General features: G+C 46.4%; 1 protein-coding gene across 4 annotated transcripts in view; it reads right to left on the reverse strand.

Annotated features, from left to right (window-relative positions):
* PFN2 (profilin 2) overlaps positions 1-25191 on the reverse strand; it is a 57871-nt gene that overhangs the window by 11834 nt on the left and 20846 nt on the right. For all 4 annotated transcript variants that reach the window (XM_029615497.1, XM_029615498.1, XM_029615499.1 and 1 more), the window contains one exon: positions 21471-21663. In XM_029615497.1, coding sequence (XP_029471357.1) covers positions 21471-21663 — 193 coding nt within the window. The remainder of the gene's footprint in view (positions 1-21470; positions 21664-25191) is intronic.

Here is a 25191-nt window from a genome sequence, read left to right on the forward strand (position 1 = left end):
CCAGGCTGTCAGAGCTTGGAGGTTGGGGTGTCACAGATGCCCTTTGTTCTGAGTGATTAGAAGGGGATCCTTCCCCAGAGGAATGTGTCTGCTTACTGATAGGTCCTGGAGATTAGAAGCCACACCCGGCATGACCAGTGGGGAGCTATCAGAATCATTAATCCTTGTCCTGCCGGAGCTTCAAGAGTCTGAAGTGAGAGGAAGTGGAGAGTACGCATAAGACTGCTGGCCCAGGAGAGGGCAAAGGCATCTCTTGGTTGCGAGTGGTGACTGCGAATGAGAGAGCAGAAATTGTTTACTTTGTGGTTGTGGACCGACGCAAAGAGGTCTATGCGAGGATAACCCCAATGTTGAAATATGGTGTCCACTACTGCGGGGTTAAGACCACTCATGCGGATGGAAATTGCAACTAAGCTTGTCTGCCAACACATTGTCCACTCCTGGCAAGTAGGTTGCTTTGAGGGACATCGAGTGGAAAAGGGCCCATGCCTTTATCTGTGCAGCTTCCTGACACAGGAGGTAGGAGCCCATTCCCCCTTGTTTGTTGATGTACCACATTGCAACCTGATTGTCTGAATCAGGATGGCTTTGTTAGGCAGTCCTGAAAGGCCTTGGCATATCTGATTGCCTGTAGCTCCAGGAAATTTGGTGTTTGGCTTCCTCTGGAGACCAGGTTCCCTGAATTTGCAGGTCACCTACATGTGCACCCCACCTGAGGTTGGATGTGTCTTAAGATAATTTGAGGATCTGGAGCCTGAAATGGAAGGCCTTGAATGAGATTGGAGAGGTGCATCCACCAGGCTAGTGACAGACTGAGCTGTTTGGTCACCTGGACAATGCCAGACATTAGCTGACAAGCTTGAATCCACTGCATTACTCTCACGGCAAGGCAAGCCATTGGAGTGACATGCACCGAGGACACCATGTGACCCAGCAGTATGAGGAAATGACTAGCAGTTGAAGACACTCTAGTCTGCAGTTGATGAGCCAGAGATGTTATGGCGAAAGTGTGATCCTGGGGGAAGGCTTTTGCCTGTACAGTGTTTAGGTTGGCCCCTATAAAGGATGGGGTTGGAACTATCTTGGATTTGGGATAGTTGATTAGAAACCCTAAGGAAATCAGGGAGGTTAGTATGCCCTGCTGAGTCAGAGCCCTTAACCAATCGTCTAGATAAGGGTAGACATGGACACCCTGATTTCTGAGGAAAGCTGCGAACACCAGGCACTTGGTGAATACCTGTGGAGCAGCTTCCTGGCTACCAGAAGGCATCTGCCACATCAAAAGCTTCTTCAGGATAGTCTGATGAAGAACCTGAATAGCCATAGAATGAGCTAGTGGTTGGAGAAAGTGAAGGAGCATGAAGACATCTACTCAGGTCCTTTTCTTGCCAGACTACATGGCCACAGTGCTCACCAGCTTTTCCAAAAAGTGAGTAGCAGATATTCCAGGTGGAGAGGTATGCTGAGGTAAGTCTGGAAGGGGGGGTGGAAGAATCAGAAATTTCATGGAATCCCCCATATCCCTTCACCACTGGGGAATGCTGAGCCATGATCTTCCAGATGAGACAGGATGTTATATGACCTAGAAGGGAGCCATCCAGAAGGATGCAAGTAGACCGCTCTCCACTCCCCTGGCAGGAGACATCCAATCACCTCATATAGAGGACTTACTCCCAGCACTGGAAGCTCTTGCAGGGTGGGACTAGAAGCAGGGGAAAAAAATAGTTTCCTCTAACTTGGACAACACCTAAAAACTGAAAGACCAATCCTTGTGGACACCTGCCAGATCAGATGTTCTAACTTCCCTCTTGTTTTCAGGGATCAAAGTGGCAAAGAAATTATTCACCATTTCCAATAAATTTGGCTTCCAGTTGTTGCAGGAACCCACTATGCCTGGGTTGTCCCAGTTCATCCTCACCCTGAGTTCCTGGTAAAGCAGAATAAGAACCTGGCATCACAGCAGTAGTCTGCACCACACGTTTGCCAGCCCTGAGGTGCTCTGGCTCCAGCAAATCCTGCCTAGTAGCATTCTATTATGAAGTTGGTGCTGGGTCCCTCCATGCTGTGGTATAAGTTGTGGTACTCCAGCATTTGTGCCAAATTGCTCTGTCTCTTCTGGGCTGAATGAGCTCTGTTCCTTTGAGCTCTGCACAGATGACAGACCGTGCCCATAGGTGGGCTTGTGTTTTGTTGGGGGGGGGGGGGGAAGTCTACCATGGACAATGACACCTCACTAGTGAGGCAGTCTTGCTTTGATGTTAAAGACCTTTCTGCAGCACCAATGGGTGCTGGCCTCTGCTTCTGGGGGGGGATGGGATGGACAGACCCCCAAGAGGCCTTTGCACCATACTCAACCCTTGACCTAATGTGATCTGGAGGCCAGTACCATATTTGGGGGTGGGAGGGGTATTGGGGGGGGGAAGTAAAGGGCAATTCTTCCCAGCTCAACTTCTTGTACTGTGCACCTGAAGATACTTAACATAAGAAAATGCCATACTGGGTCAGACCAAGGGTCCATCAAGCCCAGCATCCTGTTTCCAACAGTGGCCAATCCAGGCCATAAGAACCTGGCAAGTACCCAAAAACTAAGTCTACTTGGTCTTGTGCTAAAGACTGGGGCTTAACACCTTATACCTTTCTCAGGGCTTCCATATTCCAAATGCAGCACTCCTGTGCCCTGGGTGACATGTGATCACAGCTAGAGCAATTTGAAGTCATGGTCAGGTCCAAACACAAACAGTATCTGATGGACATCCAGCATTCACAGATGCAAGCCTTGAACCCACTTACCTTTGACTTTGGGTTTTGTACCTCAACATTTTACAAAAAAAAGTATGCCATTAGTATTGTTTGAAGGGCAGCCATGGCAGCAGTAGAAAAAAAAAGTATTCAAGCAAACAAGGTAGAAGGCCCCAAACAGGAAGAGACAGGGACAAGTCCTTGCAGTAGCTCAGATGAGCCCAAAGGGCTTATGAAGCAGCATGCAAACTCCTACATGATCAGCAATACCACACAATGTCTAATTCATGCCTGCTTGACAGAGAGCAGGTACAGCCATAGGGACTGATGCAATAAAACCCACAGTGAAATCTGTGCACTTTGCTAAAATACACATGCACAGCAAAAGCAGGCACCTCCATGGGATGCAATACGGGGACAGCATGCAAATGAGATGCAAAGTCTGTGCAAAATATTCTTGCATATGTGTGCTATAATGCATGCCAAAGGCCACTGCAATAAACTGTGCATAAACCCCCATTAATGTGGTGACCTGTGATTCTCTGTTGAAAGCTTTTAGGACAGTAGCAAGTTAATGGTCCAGGAATGGGATTGAAGGTGGGTAGAGCAGTGTCTAAACCATTCATGATCTGTCACCAGCTGCATAGGAGCTATAATGGCAGATGCCAGTGAATGGGGGAAATGCAGAGATTTGGAAGGTGTTGTAAGAGTATTCAGCATTTCTGATTATGTGCCTGTTCCCTCTCCAACCTCTGGCTTCTGCCACTTAAACATAAGCACTTGGAGGTCAAAATACTCCTGCCCTGATGCAGGTGCTAAAAATCCACACTAACACCGGCACAGCTCTCTACATTGCCCATGAATAGTTAACAGCATGAGTCCATGCAGAGGAGGCAAAGCCAGCTGCCGTTTTGAGTGGGTTTGTGCATGTGTTTTTTTTCCTTGCAAACTGCATTATATACATGCCCAAGATTAGTGTAGGACCATGTGTAAAAACCTGGGCTGATGTACCACAGATTATATATACCCCATAGTGAGGCCAGACGAGAATGCAAAATTGTGGCCTAAGGACCAGTTAAGCAACAGGAAAGTGGCCGGCAAGGCAAAGGGAAACTAATATGCCAGGGGTAGGGAGGAAAGGTAGGAAACTAGCAAACTAGACAGTAGAAAGCATGAAGCAAAAAAAATAAAAAACAAAACAGAAACAAGGATGAGATCGGTGCAAGACAAGGAGATGTATGCACAGCAAGAGGGAAAAGAAAAAAGCAATAAATAGGGAGTACAAAAATAGGATGCAGAATTGAGAAAGTTTTAAATATGCAGTTTTTAGTCCTAGGGACTTCTGCACTACTGTGGAGTGCAGAATTTGCACAGAATTTCCCCCCTGCGCAGAAAATAGAAGAGACCCCAGCATGCTATGAACGGAGTACATCCCGCATACTGTTTGCGGCAAAGATAGAAGGCCCCCCCATGTGCCGCGAACAGTGTGTTCCGCTCACAGTGAAGATGGAAGGCCCGTGTGAGAGCAGGGGAGATGCTAGTGTGGGTTTCAGAGAGGAAGCCTATAATGAGGAGATTGTGAAGGAGTGTATGTGTGAGAGCATGTGTGGGTTTTTTTTCCAGGAAAGAGGGCCCTATATAAGGGGATGTGTGTGCACATGAGTGAGGGAGCCTGTGTATGTGTATTAGAGGGAGCATTGTGAGAGAGGGAGGGACAGAGGGAGCCTGTATGAGGAGCAGTACTGAGAATGGGGTCAAACTCTGGGATTGGTGATAAGAGTGGAAGGTGTTGAGCCTAGAAGTGGAGGGGAGAGATGCTGGCAGGTAGAGGAGTTGGGACCTGAGAGGGCAAAGTGGCCAGGGGAGTAGAAAGAGTGTGGAAGGGACACTTACAGTGAATTTCTAGGGAAATTCTGCTTAAGTAATAACTTCTGTATTAATTTAAAATGTAATTAGGCTCGTGTAAATTGTGTTTTGACCAATATAAAAAAAGGTTTGTGCACAGAATTCCCCCAGGAGTAAATCTTGTATACTGTATAGTTTACCCCTGAAAGGCCACCTCAGATTGGTAAAAAATAAAGTTATAATACTGCCTAATCAAATAAGTACTTAAGGTTTTTTATACCGGCATTCATGAACTCGTTCACATCATGTCGGTTTACAGAAAACAGGGGTGCGAATAATACAACCAAAAACAAAAAAAAAAAAAAAAAGTACTGTAGGATCCATCTAGTATGCCCATCGGCCATCATATTTGTTCCTACATAATTTACACTATCTTGACCTAAGCAGTATTAGTTAGCCTTCAAGATCAAGAAGATGTTCTTAAATACAGAAAAAAAAAACGACAGTACAGTGGGGAGATGCCCGTCCATCTGCTGGAGATGGAGAATGCTGGCAGGCTGATGTAACTGCAGGGGGTATATATACTGTGACCTCAGTTCCATCTGCTGGTAGGAATGCATAACCCCACTTGTTCTGGATTCATCTGACTGGATGCTTTACAATCCCTACTTCTCCCTCAGGTCCTGTTCATGCCATGCTTTCTGAAGACAGATACTGTCATCTTCATCACCTCTACGCATTGACTGATCTAAAGAGATTTTGAATTACTCAAGTCCACCCCCTTTAATCTTAATCCTATGACCTCCTCCAGAATCTCTTGAAATGAGCCTGCCTCCTGTACATAGAAACCTTGGAGAAACTTGTTTCCCCACCCCACTTTCTCTAATGTATGTTTAGATATGTCTACATATGCTTTAGATTAAAAACCAGACTATTTTAGTAACCACTCTGGACTGACTCCATCTTGTTCATATTCTAACGATGTGGTCTCTGGACCTGTACCCTATTCAAAATTAGGCTTCACGAGGGACTTCTACAAGGGCATTACACCTTTAACCATTCTTCCTATGCACCCCAAGCATCCTCCTTATCCACATTTGGTAACTTTAAAGATCCTCCAATACAATCTCCCAAGATCCTACTCTTTTGTAGAGTTTTATCCCCTATACCAGGGGTGGGCAATTCCAGTCTGAGGGCTGCAAACCGGTCGGGTTTTCAGGATATCCTTAATGAATATGCATGAAAACGATTTACATACGACTGAGGAAGAGTGCATGCAAATCTCTCATGCATATTCATTAGGGATATCCTGAAAACCCTACTGGTTTGCAGCCCTCGAGGACCGGAATTGCCCACCCCTGCCCTATACTGTACTGATCCCTTGGGCTTTTGCAGTCCAAATGCATGACTGCATTATTTTTTTTAGTATTAAAATCAGCTGCTAGACTATTCGTCCTTAGATCTTCCACACCTTCCCAGCTGTCTACCCTGTTGCTGACTTGGTATCTGCAAAAGAAACAATCCTGAAAAGTTGCTCAAAAATGTTGGAGCCTGTCCAAAGAAAAATCCCCGTGGCACTCTGTTACCTTCTCTCCTTGGAGTAAGTTCTATTTGCCCAGGTTCTGACTAAGTCACTTTAACACCCATACCAAAAGGTGCTCAATTTATAAAAGTCACCTATGTGGAACCATGTCAAACATTACTGAACTCTAAGTACACTATATCTAGTGCTCTTGTCTGATCCAACTGATCACCCAAAGAAATTGATCATATTCATCTGACAAGGTGTATCTCTGGTAAAAAATCCTTGCTGCCTCAAATCTTGCAATCCTTTGCATTCCAGAAACCACTATCCTGTTTTAGCGATTCCCATTAATTTTTTCACTAAAGGTCAAAATAGCCAGCCTGTAGCACCCAGCATCCTCATTGCCAACTTTTGTGAATAGGAACCACATTTCCTTGTCTGCAGTCCTTTGGAACTACTTGAGTCTATAGCAGCAAAATAGTATAGCCTGGTAAAGTCTCAATACTTATTCTTGGGGAATTCCTGCTCCATTAGGAGCATATTCTGCACTTCTGAAGAAGTGCTCTGGATGACCTATAGGCTTCTTGCAGAACATACATCCATAACCTGAACAAATGTCCTAAAGGACCATGACCATTTGAGATATGAAAATTAAGAACTAGGCAGATATGAACTGTAATGGAATTCAAGAGTTTGGGATTAACAATCCCTAGTAACTAAAGAAAGGAAATGAAGGTAAGAGGTAACCTGCATTAGGGTAGTCTGCATGGAGCAGCCATTACTATATTTACAATAAAAATAAAAAAAAAGTCTGCTGGGCAGCCTAGATCACTTGGGTCTTCCTGCTATCATTTACTATGTGACATAGTAATTTTCACACTGATGCCACCTGTTCCTCTAAAGAACTGGCCACATCGTACTTCAGGACAGAAGGAGGGTATTCTCCCACACAGTTCCTCCGAGTTAAACACCATTGTGGATAACTTGTCTTATTGCTACCCCACATTCAGTGGCTGAAGTGACTAGGATATAGCTGACGCATGGTGGCTGCAGGACCCTTAGTCTCCAAGCCTCACAGACCGGTTGTAAAAAAATGCCCAAGAAAAAAAAAGTTTCCAGGGAGAAATAGAGGGCAGGGTTCTGGCACACTTTCAGTACAGGTTTCCCACCACAGCCTCCTTCCTCCATTGATGCAAGGCCTCAACTTGGGAAGAGAAACTTGACAGGAATGACCTGCAGAACAAAAAAAAGTGTAGCTCACCAAAATGGCCACCTAAGGAAGAGAACAGACTCCAGTGCTGGACTCTACCTCTGCTGCACCTGGATAAGAGGGCCTGACCATAACCACAGCTTAACTTGGCTACTAGACAGGGGGTGTGGGCCTTTGTAGGCTCCTCTGAAGAATCACTACTGCTCATGCAGACAGGAGCTGGTAATGCAGCATAAAAGGAGAAGTTACTCCTCACCTGATAAATTTCCTTTCCTCTAAGGCAAGCCAATCCACAAGTGGGTTATGCACCTCTACCAACAGATGGAGACAGCATAAAAGCCGACATATAGCCCTGCCCCAACATCAGCCCACCAGTATTCTCTGGAAAAGCCAAACCGGATAAACTGATTATATATGATCATTACTATCAACTACTCATACTTCCACCCAATAGAGAAGACTGCTCAAATACTACAGAAACTCCACCCTGCCTTGTATCGAAACAAATGCTGAAATACTCCAGCAATTGTAAGCTACTCTTGGCTAAGTTCACCATCCAGTCTAGGTCCTGCAGTAAGGAGACCACCTTGCGAGAGGACAGGTGACTTCCACACTCTTGGCCTGAATCAATCAGTCCAGAAGTAGGTGGAACCAGGATGCCATCCTTGCGTGAGAATGCTGGTACCACTACCATGACCTTGGAGAAGGTCCTAGGCCCAGTGTCCAGCCTGAAAGGCAGGGACTGAAACAGACATCCCAGAACGGCAAGCCACAAGAACTGTTGATGTTCCTGATGAATGGGAATAGGCAGATATGCCATTAGATCCAGTAAAATGATATTTGACTGTTCTGCCATTATGGACTGCAGAGTCTGTTCAGAAATGAGTCATTCAAATACAGATAGAATCCTCAGATACACCCTCTCTTTTGGGTACAAATTAAATGGGAGTAGCGGCACTTATGTTCTTGTGATTTGGATCAGGAATTACAGCCTTTAATTTCAGCCTCCTTGAAGTAGTCTCCACCACCCTCTTGTAGCAAGTTGCATGGATAGACCATCGTACAAGCATAAGGAGGAATGCTAAGGAATTCTAGATCAGAGCCATCCTTATCACTTCTAGGTCACATTGATCTGAATCCATACCTTCAGTGTGATGCTCAAGAAGCTCCCAGAGCTGGCATCCTCCTGAGGCTTTCTGGACTGAAGCCTACCAATGGGACAAGGCCTCTGAGTAGTTGCTTCCCTGTACTTTCTAGAGCAGCCACTTGCCCCAGAAAGAGAAAAAGCAAGCTTATCCTCCAGGCAAATGAAACCTGGGCTTCCCATCTATTTGCCATCTTCTCCAACTCACTGCCAAATAAAAAGAACCTTTAAAGGGTAACCTGGAGACTAGACTTAGAAATCGTGTCTGCTAAACAATTTCCGAGCCACAGCTGAAGCCTAGTCACTATCAGATGCAACCCCTCTGGCAGCAGTGCAAACAAGGTCACAGCCTGCATCAGCTAAGGCAGCAGCTCCCGGTTCCATTACTGCTCTGACCCCACTCCCTCAGTCTCCCAAGACAGACCGCAGGCTAGCCCAAACCACCAGGGAGCAACAAGAAGCAATTAGCAAATTAGTCACCATAGCCTCAAAGGGCAGTTTAAGGACAGCTCTAATTCTATCCCGAGTATCCTTTAGATTTGCCCCTTCTACCATAACAGCAGTCCACTTGTTAACACTAACGTATCCACCTTCAGGAAACACATCTGCTCTTGCCTTTGGATCCAAATAGTACAAACCTGCCAAGATGCACCCCCCCCCCCCCCCCCTTTAAACTCTTGCCTCTGGTGCACTCCATTCATTGTCAACCAACTCTTGAATTGCATCCAGGATGGGAAAAAAACATTCCACAGTGTAGGGTGACCAATATAGGGTCCTGTGTACCTGTAGAGTCACCTCCAGCCACATCAAGCATCTTCAGAGTCTGAGATAAGTCTCAGCAACATCTCAATGAAAAAAATGGAGTACAGTTCTATATGGCTCTAAACCCCGGGGAGGGGAAGAACCTAATCAGTCATCACATCCTCCTGAACATAGTCAAGGACTGAAGCACTGCAATACCTGCATGCGGTGGACAAGTGGGGACCCCAAATGTGTGACCCTGATTTGGAAGGCATTGATCACCCTTGCAGGAAGATCTAACCCTGGAAAAAATTCCACCCACAAAAGGAAAATGGGTCCATACCAGGCCCAGATCTGGATTTCCTCTGACCAAGTATCCCCTGAAGATGTGTTAGTGGATCAACCAATTGCCTTCAGCCCCACTTCCCTCCAATTATGGGGATGGCAAGCATCAAAGTCAGGAGGTGGTAAATCTCAAGCATCCAGGCAGTGCTGACACTCGTAGAAAGCCCTAGCTGTATCGCCCTTATATGGCAAGCACCACAGATCACTAAGCACTTAGACTTCACTGGCATCATGCTATCCCATACCAGTTTGTTGTGCACACAATAAGAAGTGGACTCAGCTATTATGCTCAATGTACAGCTAGATATGCCCTCACCAGCAGGCCACAGTACATGTACAAATGTTTGGATTACTTACCTGGTAATCCCCTTTTCCTTAGTGTAGACAGATGGACTCAGAACAAATGGGATAGTATCCGCGTGCTAGCAGTTGGAGACTGATCTGACGTCAGCACGGGGGTATATAGCCCCACAGGAAGCGCAGCGACTCAGTAATCTTCCTTGCAAAAGCTGTTATGGATGTGTGTACTGACGCTCAGTGAAAAGTGAAAAAGTAGAAACAGGATCCCCCTGACCGATTGACAGTGGCTGGAGACCGCCAGCATTCACAACTGGAAGGCGTGGACCCGGGTAGAGCGTACGCTCTCATGGAAAGAAAAGCCATGGCTTACCTGGAATCGGTGAACCCATGTACACAGGCAGCAGGGCGGGATGCTGAGTCCATCTGTCTACACTAAGGAAAAGGGGATTACCAGGTAAGTAATCCAAACATTTCCTGGCGTGTAGCCAGATGGACTCAGAACAAATGGGATGTACCAAAGCTTTACTCCCAGCCAGGGCGGGAGGCTGCCTGAGGACCATGTAGGACCGCCCTCGCAAAAGCCGAGTCCTCCCTGGCCTGGACATCCAGGCGGTAGAACCTGGAGAAGGTATGGAGGGAGGACCATGTCGCTGCTTTACAGATCTCTGCAGGTGATAGCATCCTGGACTCCGCCCAGGACGCAGCGAGTGCTCTGGTGGAATGAGCCTTAACCTGAAGAGGCAGAGCCTTCCCAGCCTCCACGTAGGCAGCTCTGACAACTTCCTTAATCCAGCGGGCAATGGTGGGCAGAGAGGCCGCTTCACCTTGCTTCTTCCCGCTGTGGAGGACGAACAGGTGGTCCGTCTTCCTCAGGTCTTGTGTCACGTCCAGATACCTGGGCAGCAGTCTGCCGATGTCGAGATGGCGTATTAAACGGCCTTCTTCAGATTTCTTCAAACCTACCGTGGTAGGCAAGGATAGTCTGGTTAAGATGAAACTGTGAAACCACTTTAGGGAGAAAGGAGGGAACCGTCCGAAGATGGATAGCCTCCGGAGTGATCCGTAGAAAGGGATCGCGGCAGGACAGTGCCTGCAGCTCAGAGATGCGGCGTATGGAACACACCGCCAGCAAGAACACCAACTTCAAGGTGAGAGACCAGAGAGACAAGCCCCGAAGGGGTCGGAAGGTGGATCCCACGAGGAAATCCAAAACAAGATTAAGATTCCATAAGGGTACAGGCCACTTTAGTGGCGGACGAAGATGCTTGACGCCCAGCAGGAAACTAGATACATCTGGGTGTTTGGCGATGGTCTTGCCATCCCTCCTGGGACCATAGCAAGACAGTGCCGCCACCTGAACCTTGATGGAGCTGAGGGAGAGACCCTTCTGAAGTCCATCTTGCAGAAAATCCAACACAATAGGTATGGTGGTGGCATGTGGATTGGTGTCGTGAGTGTCGCACCAGGCTTCAAACACTCTCCAGATCCGTACGTAGGTAAGGGAGGTGGAAAACTTGCGAGCTCGGAGGAGTGTATCAATCACGGGCCCCGAGTAACCTCGTTTCTTCAGTCTAGCCCTCTCAAGGGCCAGACCGTAAGAGAATTGAGCTGGATCCTCGTGTAGAATGGGACCTTGATGTAGAAGGTCCCGGAGAGGAGGCAGGGGAAGAGGCTCCCCTGCCAGGAGTCTTCTCATGTCCGCGTACCAGGGTCTTCTTGGCCAGTCTGGTGCCACTAGAAGAACTAGGCCCCGGTGAGTCTGAATCTTGTGGATGAGAGCGCCCAGCAGAGGCCATGGAGGGAAGGTGTACAGGAGAGTCCCTGGAGGCCATGGCTGGACCAGGGCATCGATTCCGCGTGAGAACGGGTCGCGCCTGCGGCTGAAGTATCTGGGTACTTGAGCATTGGACTTGTCCGCCAGTAAATCCATGGCCGGAATCCCCCAATGATCGACAATCATCTGGAAAGCCGTGTGGGACAGCTGCCACTCTCCCGGATCCAGGCTCTCTCTGCTGAGGAAGTCTGCTGTGGTATTGTCCTTCCCGGCAATGTGGACGGCAGAGATGGCTTGCAGATTCGCCTCTGCCCAAACCATCAGCGGGGCGATCTCCAGAGAGACTTGTCGGCTTCTGGTTCCGCCCTGCCGGTTGATGTAGGCCACCGTGGTGGCGTTGTCGGACATCACTCTGACAGCTCTGTGCCTTAGTCTGTGAGCGAGTCGAAGGCAGGCCAAGCGGACTGCCCGGGCCTCTCTGTTCCATCGCCCTTGCGCGGTGAGCTCCTCGCAATGTGCTCCCCAGCCGCTCAGGCTGGCATCTGTGGTGAGCAAGGTCCACGTGGGCGAGGACATCGCCGACCCCCTGCTCAGGTGGTTGGACTGCAACCACCACCTCAGCTGGATCCGAACTGAGGTCGGTAGAGGAAGGTGCGTGGAATAGTCCCGGCGACGGGGGCTCCAGCGAGAGAGCAGGGAATGCTGTAGAGGTCTCATATGGGCCCGCGCCCAAGGCACCACTTCCAGGGTGGATGCCATGAGACCCAGAACCTGCAGATAATCCCAGGCTATGGGCCGACTGACCGTCAGATACTGGATACGTTGCCGAAGTTTCAACTGTCTCTTGGTCGTAAGACTGACCGTGTCCGCCCGGGTGTCGAACTGCACTCCCAGATACTCTATTGACTGGGAAGGCAATAGGGAGCTCTTGCTGAGGTTGATTACCCAGCCCAAGCTTTCCAGAAGGGCGATCACTCTGTCGGTTGTCCGCAGGCTCTCCTTTCGAGACTTCGCCCTGATCAGCCAGTCGTCTAGGTAGGGATGGACCAGAATCCCTTCTCGCCGGAGGGCCGCCGCCACCACGACTACCACTTTGGTGAACGTCCGCGGGGACGTGGCCAACCCGAAGGGTAGAGCCCGAAACTGGAAGTGGCGGCCCAGAACCTTGAAGCGCAGGTAGCGTTTATGATCTGGATGGATCGGAATATGCAGGTATGCCTCTGACAGGTCTAAGGCCGTGAGGAATTCCCCGGGCTGGACTGCGGCTTTGACGGAGCGCAGAGTTTCCATACGAAACGTCGGTACCCACAAGTAGAGATTGACCGACTTGAGGTCCAGCACAGGCTGAAAAGTGCCCCCTTTCTTGGGTACCATGAAATAAATGGAATAGTGTCCAGAATTCACTTCCCAGGCAGGTACTGGGAGGATGGCGTTCAAGGACAGGAGCCTCGCCAGGGTCGCTTCCAACGCTGCCTCCTTGTGCCGGGGACATGATTCCACAAACTTGTCCGGAGGAAGAAGGCGGAAATCCAGAAAATATCCGTCCTGGATAACGGCGAGGACCCACTGGTCCGACGTAATCTCGACCCATCTGGGGTAGAAGAGGGTCAACCTGCCCCCTATGGCTTCGTCCCCCAGATGAATTGGCAAATTCTCATTGTGGTGCGCGACCGGGGCCCGAGCCCAGGCCCGCCCCCCCGCTTGCGCTGCTTGGTCCGAAAGGGCTGATTCCTGGCAGGAGGACGAGTCGCCTGATAGCGCCCCCTATACGGAACAAAGCGCTGGGAACTCCTGCCCCTGTAGGGCCGTGGAAAAGAGCGCTGTCCCCTTCTGGATCGGTCTTCCGGAAGTCTAGGCACAGGAGAGGCACCCCAGGTAGAGGCTAGCTTATCAAGGTCACTGCCAAACAGAAACGAACCCTGAAAGGGTAACCTGGTGAGATGAGACTTGGAAGGCGCATCAGCTGACCATGGCCGGATCCAGAGCTGCCTCCTGGCGGCTACGGAGGATGAAATCCCCTTAGCAGTAGTGCGAACCAAATCCGATGCGGCATCGGTGAGAAAGGAAAGAGCAGACTCCATGTCGGCCGCTGGGGCGTTGTTCCTGGCCTGAGACAAACAGGCACATGTCACCACAGTGCAGCAGGCCGCAATCCGCAAAGAAAGAGCTGCCACCTCAAAAGTCTGTTTCAGAATGGCGTCCATTCGTCTGTCATGAGGCTCCCTGAGGGCCGTCCCCCCTTCCACTGGAATAGTAGTGCGCTTGACCACAGCGCTAACTAAGGCGTCCACCTGAGGGCATGCCAGCAGGTCCTGGAGAGCCGGGGCCAGCGGGTACATACCTTTCAGGGCCCGGCTCCCCTTGAAGGAAGCCGCCGGTGCCGCCCATTCCAATTCTATTAGTTGCTGAGCCGCCTGCAAGAAAGGAAAATGGCGGGCTGTAGGCCGAAGACCTTCCAGCAGAGGGTTCTGCGCCGAAGGAACCGAAGCACTGGGACCAGTGATATCAAGCTCCGCCAGACACTGAGTCACGAGGTCCTCCTTAGGGAAGAACCTCCTCATGGTTCTATAAGGTTCAATCCCCGGGGGGGAGGTCCCCCTCGTCCGGGAGGTCGGACTCGTCCGGCGAAACCTCCAGGTCCGATTGATCCCGACTGTCCAGTGGCGGGAGGTCTCGCTCCCGATAAGGCTGGGAGGGTCCAGGCACAGGATCCAGAGGGGCAGTCACCGGAGCAGCGGCAGGAGACACCGCAGACGCAGCCACCGCAGGAAGCGCAGAAACAGGAACCACAGGAGCAGCCGGACCAGTAGGGCCTGGGCGGGAAGCCGTCTGCATTTGGACAAAGGCATGAATACCCTGAAAAAGATCCACCCAGGAAATGGAAGCAGCCTCTAATCGCCGGGGTACAAGGGGCCCCGGGATGCCGGACAGGTCAAGACCGCCCCCCAAATCCGGGGTGGCCCCAGGGGAACTGCCAAGAAACTGTGGTTGAGACTGGTCCAGGCCCGCGGGTCCCCCTGCTGCCTCACATTGGACAGAGTGAATCAGGCTCAGCACTGCACGTGGCCCTAAGATGGCATACGGAGCAGAGGCCAAGGGCGGAAATGCCGGAAACAAGCGGCTGTGCCGCCGAGGACGCGGCCGCGTGCTGATCCATACCAGAGACAAAAAGCGCGCACAAATATGCAGTAGCAATAGGCGCTGAATACAGCAGGCGCACAATGGGAAGAATATGCGGCAGAAATAGGCGCTGAATACAATATGCGCACAGCGGCAATAGTATGTGGCAGCAATAGGCGCGGAATACAGTATGCGCACAGCTGCAATAGTATGCGGCAGCAATAGGCGCTGAATACAGTATGCGCACAGCGGCAATAGTATGCGGCAGGAATAGGCGCTGAATACAGTACGCGCACAGCGGCGATAGTATGCGGCAACAATAGGCGCTGAAGACAGTATGCGCACAGCGGCAATAGTATGCGGCAGAAATAGGCGCTGAATACAATACGCGCACAGCGGCAATAGTATGCGGCAGCAATAGGCGTAGAATACCATACGCGCACAGCGGCAATAGTATGCGGCAGCAATAGGCGCAGAATACAATATGCGCACAGAAACAGGTAATATAAAGCATTCAATTCAAAAGCATTGAATGAGGAGCTTACAATAATATGCGGCAAACATTCACAGTGGCAGCCAATACGCGTACATAGACGCACAAGAAGGAAGAAAGCCGCGCCTATTATGGGCGCGGAATACCTGAACAGAGCCGCTCCTCCATGGCTTGCCACGCCGCCGATCCTCGAACTTCGGAGACCTGGGCGAAGAGATATACGCCCTACCCGATCTTCGGCTCTTCTAGGCTGGAACACAGGCGGTCTCCAGCTGCGAGGGGAAGGGCCGGTACCTTTCACCGCCGCGATTGGAGGAACTGCACCCGCTACCTAGTCCACGCCGGGACCGAGGGCCTCGGAGCCACCCCGAGTCTCCCCCGGGGAGGCAACGTCCCTGCCGCGGTTCGGCCGGACCGAGGACTTTCCCACCGGGGGGGCCCCGGCAGGCGCCCCGGGAAGCTCAACTCGGGGGCGAGCTGAAAATGTCCCCGAAGGAGCGCGGGGCTCAATACTCTGTAGTAGAGAAAGAAATCTAAAAAACAAAGCAAAAAGAGAAAATTAGTCTTGGAAAGCACGCTTGAACCAGCGTGTAGGCACTCCAAACTGCTTTGGAGACGGAAATTACGGAGTCGCTGCGCTTCCTGTGGGGCTATATACCCCCGTGCTGACGTCAGATCCGTCTCCAACTGCTAGCACGTGGATACTATCCCATTTGTTCTGAGTCCATCTGGCTACACGCCAGGAAACATAGGTTTTCAAGTTGCATGGTAGGCCACAGCCTAAGGCTGCTCAACCCACTGAGCCTATGCTGCCTCTGTACCTCACTAAACTCCCCAGAGAAGTGAGAGAAAAAAGGGGAGAGACACACTGACCAATGCAGAGGTAAGATCTCCCAATTAAGAACAAAATGGGTTAACAAGAGGTTTTATTTCCCCTAAGAGCATGAACAGGTCTCCAGCTACTTGGGGGGGGGGGGGGGTGAAATCTCTCACCAAGCCTCCCTTGTCCTTAAACTGCCAGACTCAAGGCACTCAGAGGACCCACCGGTGTCCTCAGGAGGCATGTGGTGTTAAACGTTAATTTTTCCTTTTTAAGCTATAATCGCCAGGAGGAAGATGCATGTCCATCTGTTGGAGGCAACATTGGCAGGCTGTGTCTGACAGCTTTCTCTGTCTCCATCTGCTGGTAGACGTGCATAATGCACTGGTGTGGATTAGCCTGCTTGAGTGCAAAGGAAATGCCAGCTCACAAGAACTCCCAACATTGACTGGGTTCCATTATAATGCAGTGAGCAGCTGCATAGAAACACTGCAGGCCTGAAAACAGACTGAAGCCTAGTGGTTAGAGTAGTGGGCTATGAACCAGGAGTCTAGTCCTGCTGTTGCTCCTTGTGACCTTGGGCAAGTCACTTTACCCTCCATTGCCTCAGGTACAAACAGATTGTAAGCCCTCTGGGGATAGGGAAATACCTACAGTACCTGTAAACTGATGTGATCTCAGATCACATGTCTATATAAAACAAAAAAAAAAAGTATAGCCCAGCACTCCCTGACCCCAAACCCAGAGACCTACTTTCCCCTAGGTGCTTGCTTCAGCAGCAGCTCTCACTTTTCTTCAAAAAATTTTTTTAAAGCTTTAATAGGAAGAATGAAGTGGGGAGAGGGCCACCTCAAACAAATTGAGCCAAAAATAAGCTTCTACCCAGTAAGCTCTACCAAACCTTGTTTCATTGGAAAATGGTAGCCTAGCCTGCACCTCCCTATTAATAAGAGTGGTAGTGAAACTCAGAACTGTCCAAAAAAGTTCTCCCCTCCAGAGGGGACAAAGACTGAAGCCTTGAGCCAACTTCTTGTTGTACCAGACAAAGTAGGACCTGCCATCTGCTGGAAACTAAGAATACTGGCTTTGCTAGCACTGTGCCACAGAAAGGTGTGTCTGCTAAAGTTTGATAACCCATAGGTCTTGACTGGTATGTCAGGATAAGTAAACTTTTCTAAACTCTAAAATGTACAAATAAAACAGATATGCAACTAATAGTAAGTTTATTCAGTAAAGAGAGATCCCATCAATTTTTTTTTTAAGTCTGCAGCCAGCACTCAAAGATCAAATATACAGTAAGACAGTATCAAAACTATACTTGTGGATTAAAAGGTCTCCCTATGTCAAAGGTTAACTGACTAAAAAAGGCTTACACTGATTTCAGTTATAACACAAAGCCTCTATGCCATTGCTAAGTCACCATCCATAACTGCTTGCTTTTTTTTTTTTTTTACACTGATTCTTACAAAAGCTAGAGATAACCAGCAGCAGATGCTATTAGGTGTATTCTTCAATAGTCTGCACTAGGGTCAGCCCCACTGTTTCTAGCCTTTTCATGCAAGAAAAAAGTTGGAGGATTGAGTCTGAAGTACATGGTGTTGTCTTCTGATTACTTTTCTGTTCTTTTAAATATGACTTAAAGCCAATTTGGCAGCAATGTTATGTGCTGCTGTGCAGAATACCAAAGTTCAATTTCCAGGGATAGTGTGAGGCAACATCCACAGCCTCCTAGAAGTGTCAGCTACTGAATGATGGTGACACCTAGTGGCCAAGATTTATGGTGCATGTGTACTGGGTACCAGAAGGCGCTAGGGTCTGTGGCCCCCTTACCAACTGACTATCACTGCAATGACTGGGGTAGTTAGTGAAGTTATTTTTAAACTAATGCAGTAAGTTAATGCTCAGCAAATGGATTGGGAGTTAAACAACTTTAAAGTGTTTGGCTTGTGCCAAACATTTAACTCAGGAAGGGGGAGGCATCCCACAAGTTATCTAGGTAAGTGGCAGCAGCTGCTGCTGCCACTTAGTCAAATACTGATTTATCCAGCAGCTAGTAGCAGTTGCTTATCCATTAAGTAATGGTGAACTGGGCCAAATAGTAGGATAAAAGTACTTTATCCAACTAACAGCAAACCTTGCCAAACAGCCAGATAAATGCAGACTTAACCCTCTGCCAGATAAATGTACTTATCCAAGTTTTTGATTTTTAAATGTTTCCTCCCCCTTATAAAAATATTAAGGCAAGCACAGTAGCACTGGAAACAACTCCAGCTCTGACCCAGGGGTTAAGTTTCCACTACTAAAGGTGCACTGGTCAAGTACATTGTGAACATCAGGGAGTACTGCTTAATGCTATCAAACGCATGAGATTTCCATGCAAGGTGCTAAGCAGTACTCCCATTTATAAATGTTTTCTGCACCTGAAGCTCCTTGCTGCATCAGCAATAGGTTTTGCACATAGAAAGTATTCAAGTGCAAGCAGAAAGGTGTATTCAGCTGAACGCACCTTTCTACAGAGGCCTGAAAATGTGGTCAAGCCATAGATCAACTCAGGAGGTGCTATGTTCAGTTTTATTCCTTTCCAAATATTTGACTTTTCTGACCTGCCACCGAACACTATGCCAAGGATTTTAGCATTGTTCCTTCATAGTGACTTCAAGATTGAGAGACTCCAAGTAGTTGCAAATGAAGCCTCATTACACTAGCCCAGCAGAGTTTAGTTCTATTTGAGCTGAAAGGTCAAAAGAGCAGGAACAAGAGCCTGAAGACCAACAGCCTTGTCCACAGACAAGTATAAGAAAATTCAGTCAGTGGACTTAACTGAACATCTTTACATGCTTTGTATTTGATCACATGTCATAAAAAATTGCTAGCTCCACCTGTAATCATACAGTACAAGGATACTATGTTTTCATGGAGAGTACCAAATTATTCACTGGTCTTGTCATATCTGATTTTGTGTCTAGTTTCAGTATTAGTTCATACATGGCAGCTTTTCACATTTCTTCTTTATAAAAATGTAATCAAAGCAGTAGCAAGCAAGATCTTGCTATTTTAATGACTTAAATTGCAGAGACCAGATAACCTATATACAGTGGTTTGCAAAAAGTATTGACTCCTTAAAGTCAGCCAATGTGTGGATTCCAAATAGTATGTTTATTGCAAACCAGTATGCTGTTAAAGTAAATCTGAAGTCTATTTCTCTGCATTTCGTAAAGTAACTGAAAAATGCTGCTTCTATAAGTATTCAACCCTTGTGCTGTGGGAGCTCCAAGTTTATACAGATGAAACATTACCCTAACTGGCCTCTACCTGTGAATCATTTAAAAAAAAAGTCAGTTTTTCTGGATAAGGCCCTCTAAGCCTGACCAATGGTACTGGAGTTAATCTGAAGCAAAGCTGTGAAAAAGGAGATCAAAGCATTCTAAGGAAATTAAAGGTAAAGCTATAGACATGCACTAGGATAGGAAAAGGCTACAAAATATTCGAGTGCTTAGATCGATCCAGCAGTCCTCACTGGGCTATTGTAAGGAAATGGAAGCCGCATCATGTCAGCCAGACTCTGCCTTGACAAGGCCATCCCTCAAAACTGTCAGAGCAAGGAGACTTGTGAGGGAAGCCACAGAGGTCAATCACTGAAGGAGCTACAGATTTCAGTGGCTGAGACTGGAGAGGAAGTGCACCAGTCAACCACTCTGCATACAACTGGTCTGATGGGGGATGGCTAGAAAGCAGTTAGTGAAAGAGCCTCAAAGCACATCTGGATTTTGCCAGAAAGAGTAACCCAGCTAAAATGTGAGATGAGATGAGAGAAAGATGGGGCTATTTGGACAAGATTCTGTGGTGCAAACCTAACACTGCCCATTCCTCAGTAAACACCATCCCAACAGTAAAGTAAGGCGTGATAGCATGTTATAGGGATGATTTTCATCAGCAGGGACTGGGCATCTTGTTAAAATTGAAGGATGGATGGTCCAACATACAGGGAGATACTGCATGACAACCTACTTCAGTCTACTAAAGAACAAACTTGGGAGCAAGTTCACTTTTCAGCAGGACAATGACCCAAGCACATGGCCAAAGTTTAACACAGAAGTGGTTGAACAAAGGTGAATATTCTACAATGGCCAAGTCAAAGCCCAGATTTCAATTCAACCAAAAATCTGTGGCACTATTTGAACATTGCAGTCCACAAGCATCATCCAACCAACCTGGAGCAAATCTGCTAGGAAGAATGGGCAAAACTGGCAGAACTTACCCCAGCAGACAAAGCTGTTATTGCAGAAAAAGGTGGTTCTACCAAGTATTAGTCTGAAGGGGTTAAATACTTATGCAAGCATTTTTCAATTTTTAATTTTATTTTTCAGAAAGATGCAGAGAAATAAAGAACTGTGACTTTGAAAATTTACTTTAAAGAGCAAACTGGTTTGCAATAAACAGATTGTTCCACATGGTAAGTTGTCATTTGTAATCCACATTGGGGTTTTTTTTTTTTTTGTTTTTTTTTAAAGAGGGTCTAATACTTTTGCTTGCTTTGTACCACTGGTCAAATTGCCTCGGCACAGGTGGTGTCAATTTGAAAATTAGGTACTGTTTTTACAGTAGCAACCAGAGTGGGACAAAACTGGACTGTAGAAATTTGTGTTTTACAATGCATATGATCACAGGCAAGAAAGGAAGTGTTAGACTGGATTTCTGACATCACAGAAGCCCAATTCCTTCAGGAAAGTCTCACTGAACCTTTCAGGTCTTTACATAAGTTCTGCAGAGTTAAAATGAGATATAAAGATTAACTTCTGAAATATGAAGTTCACTAGTTTGTACATGTGAAAAGATTGGGTTACCAATTCTACCACTTTGATGCTTAGCACCAAAACCCTTAGCAAGAGCATAAGTTAAAAGCAGTGCAGAAGCCAATAAGCTACTAGGAAAGCAGGGTAAAACAAATGGCCATTACCGTCAGTTATTTTTACACTATTAACTATTAGACAATATACACTAAAGATGACTAATCTGTGCCAATACTCTGCATTATGAGAAGGGTGAACAGAGAAAAGTGAAGGGGAGACAAGGTAAAGGAATGAAGAATGGGCTACCAAAACTAAGTCTGAAGTCTTCCTAAGGCTAAGATTTTGGCAGCCTTTCACATTATACATCCTCTGAAAGATTACTGTCCCTAAACCTTTGATTTAGGTAAAGGATTGAGGTCTGACATCTATAAGACGTTTACACCACAGATACCAGAAGTACAGTAACATTGGATTTATATAGTTATGTAGGGTGAATTAAATCAGATCCATGCAAGTCTTTACTGTACATTATACTAAGTGTACTTGTTTGCACCAGGCAGGCAGGCAAAGTATTTGCTGAAAATGTTGAAGCCTAAATATAGAATCTGGAAAAAAAAATCTTACCTCTTCCAGCTTTGCCTACGGCAATATTGTATGTTGCTTCGCCACCTTGACTTTTTGTCCTGATGTCCATTGTGAAATCATTTTCAACAAACAGGCTATCTCGGATCACAGAGCACTTCTTGCCACCAATAGTCAAACCACAAGTGAAGAAACCTTCCCGATCTTTTCCTACCAGTACATCTATTTCTGAAGGCTGCCAAAAGAATTTTAGCAAAAATTAACATGTGAACTAAATAGCAAACCCAAGCATTTAAAAAAAAAAAAAATGTTACCTTATGTTTTGTCAGCCAGTGCATTTAACATCTTGTGAAAAAGAGCCCTACTACTTTACAGTGCTTTTGGAAAAGAATGGTTCTATAGCTAAAGGTACATTGAGCATAGTTCTGTGCAGTTTATTTTATTCTGCTGCCTCCATTCAATAGTTTGGTGTGGATTACAAGAGAATCAAAATATAACACAATTGAGAGGCTGCAGATTAAAACGATCATCCAAATGCTATTGGGGAAAAACCCCCACCACAAAACAGATTGCTTTCAATGCTTTTCTAAAGTCTTAACTCCTCTAGCTGCTTCACCTCCTGTGGAATTTTATTCCATTCACTGGGAGCAACTACAGCTAAAACACACCCTCTAGTTCTAGCTAGCTTGAAATTCCTTACAGATGGAACCTCCAACAAATTAGACTGACTGGAGCATAAAGCACGGGAGGGAACATATGATCTTATCAAGTCACTCAAAGCACAAGAGGAGAGATTATGTACAAATTTAAAAGCTATGGTTATAAGTTTACTTCTCCATTTTATAGGAAGCCAATGTAACTCAAAACTGACGTTGGTCAACTGGTGTTGTCTGGAAATTCCCTTCAAAACCTGTGCAGTGGAATTTTGTACCATCTGTATTGCATGCAAAATCCTACCTGATAAGCCAATGTATAATGTGCTACAATAATCCAGATGGGTAAGAACCAAGGCTTGCAACACTGATCGAAAAAATGTGGGTGGTAACACTTAGCGGATGCAACATCTTTAATTTATAAAAAGCTATGACGTGACTAACCTAAGACTTGACAATTGAGAATCCAAAAGAACCCCCAGACTGTTGATTAACTAAAGGAGCCACATCCTTTCCTACCCATGTTGGTTTTCTTAATATTTAGAAATAAGCAACAGGTGATCAACCAATCTTTCAACTATTTAATGATCTCCTGAAATTCTTCCTGTGGAAATTCACCTGGAACATTTTTGGGCAAAAAATAATTGTATATCTGCATAGATGAAATATCTTTCAATGTTAGGTTTTTCCTACTGGGTCCAAATAAAGGTTAAACAGTGTCAAAGACTAGGCAGAGCCCTGCAGCACCTCATACCTGATTAGAAACAACTTTCAGATTGGTTTAAATTTGAACCCTTTGTTCTCTCAAATAGGAGCAGAACTAAATTAATGCCACCTATAGCCTGCAACATGTTTCAGTTTGTCATGATGAACCATGTCAAATGCCACTGACAAATCTAACTAAAAACGCCAGATCCACTTTAAGACAACTTGGCAAAGTATCAGTGACATAGGTTCTGTTGAATAGGTTTTACGAAATCTGAACAGATATCTATCCAGCAAGTTAGTCATATTGATCTAATTGTCCTAAAACAACTCTAAAAAACTTTCACCACTGTAAGTTAGAGATTTGTCAATAAGGACGATAATTTGCCAGATCCAGAGAGGCCTGTGTAAGTGGTCTCAATAGTTTCCAAACTCTAGGAAGCATGTGCTCCTTCAGCGATTTGTTAATCATCTCTCTCATACCATGTGTTACTTCATGTAGATTTTTCACAATTTGAAAAGGTCATGGATCTGGAATTTGCAAAAGACCTAATGCTCGATACTTTAGCAACCTCTTTTACTGATGTCATTTCATACTCCTGCCATATCACTTGAGGGGCTGCTCTCCTGACATTTAAGATTTTTATATACCGGTTTACACGAAACAGTTTAACAAAGTATGAAAATACATTGAACCTGTGGAGCTAAATATAAGGGCAGGACGAGAAAGATAGGTAACAGCATTAATATAATTCAACAAGGTTGTATTAATTACAATTCCACAAGAGGCAAAATGGTTGTATTTACACATTCACAGGAAGCAGATTGAAAACTGATTTGTTGAAGATTTTGGATTTTCATATCAAAGAAAATAGCCAAGTTACAACCAGGTGTCTCAGGTATACTTAAAGAGGCTCTCTCTGTTAATCTCTTGACAATTCCAGTGGTTTAATGGAAAGCTCAAGTTTGGAAACATAATACTCTTAACTTATAAACAGCAATCACGATAGTCCTTCATTGCTTTCTTATAAGCTACGAGAATCAGCTTGTGTCCCCCCCCCCCCCCCCCCGAGTGTGCATCTTTCCTCCCAATAGAGCAAGTTTTGCACACAGGTGTGCAGAAGTCCATGACTTCACGTGTAAATGTTATACTAAATTAAGGCATTAACTTTTATCCTCCAATGCAGAGAGCTGTGAAAGCTTAGCTGATGTATTTTTAACACTCAGTTTAAATCCTGCTCAGAAGTGATGTAAAGTTCCCACAGCTAGTAGACTATGGCAATGTTTCCCAACCTTTTTCAAGCCCAACACACCAACATTAACAAGTGTATGGCACACTACTTTCCATGGAGCAGGCAATGCAGAGCATTCCCTAAGGGAATTTGGCTGTATGAAGTACTTAAAGTTAAACCAGTCTTCCAAATTTTAAAAAGGAAGAGAAGGGACAGAGACATGAACCTGTCAATGCACCAGCTCCCCAGGTGTGTGATGTGGGCAGTTGACTTACCTTAGATACCAGAGCTCTTTTGCTGCTGCTCCCAACACTCAAAATGAGTCATATCCAGTGACTCAACCCTTCTTACTCAACTTGGGAATAAGACTTAAAGCACTCCAAGATGAATGAGGGGATGTGCACTGTATGGCATCTGTCAGCCTTGCATGCTGCCCCTTAGTTACCACACTCCAGGGTTCATCCTGTAGTTAGGAAAAGGCAGCATGCATGATTAACACATTTTCAGACAGGAGTTTCTTTGAGTTTAAGAGCCACAGCTGGCGTCTTGTTGCTGCAAGGTGCTAAACAGTGTGCAGGCCCAGGTCTGAGCAGGTGGCAGTTCTGTGGCTCACCAATTGGGTCTGAAGACACATTTATTAGAAAGCACTGGTCTATGGAGATGAACTATGGTGTGTGTGGTCCTTTATTCAACTGCACATAAAGTTTTCTATGCCTAAATCATTTGTGTACACTAGGTTTTCTGCACATAATTTTATATGCAACATTTACAGTGCATTCAAAAAGTATTCAAACCCCTACACTTTCCACATTGTTACATTACAGTCTCATTCTAATGTGCATTTTTTCCTCCATCTACATACGATACCCCATGACAAAGCAAAAATCAGGTTTGCAGAAGTTTGTGCAAGTTTTAAAAAACTGAAATCACATTGAAATAAAGTATTCCGATCCTTTAGGCAGGGCTTCGTTGAGACAACTTTTCCAGCTATTACAACCAAGTTTTCTTGGGTATGATGCTACAATCTTGGCACATCTGGAATTGGAGAAATTACTTACCTGATAATTTCGCTTTCCTTAGTGTAGACAGATAGTACACTAGACCCATTGGTTCTGAGTCCAATAGTAGTTGGAGACTGATCAGATTTCAATCTGACATCAGCCTTAGTACATA

The sequence above is a fragment of the Rhinatrema bivittatum genome, chromosome 9, assembly GCF_901001135.1.
Source record: "Rhinatrema bivittatum chromosome 9, aRhiBiv1.1, whole genome shotgun sequence".
Lineage (NCBI taxonomy): Eukaryota > Metazoa > Chordata > Amphibia > Gymnophiona > Rhinatrematidae > Rhinatrema > Rhinatrema bivittatum.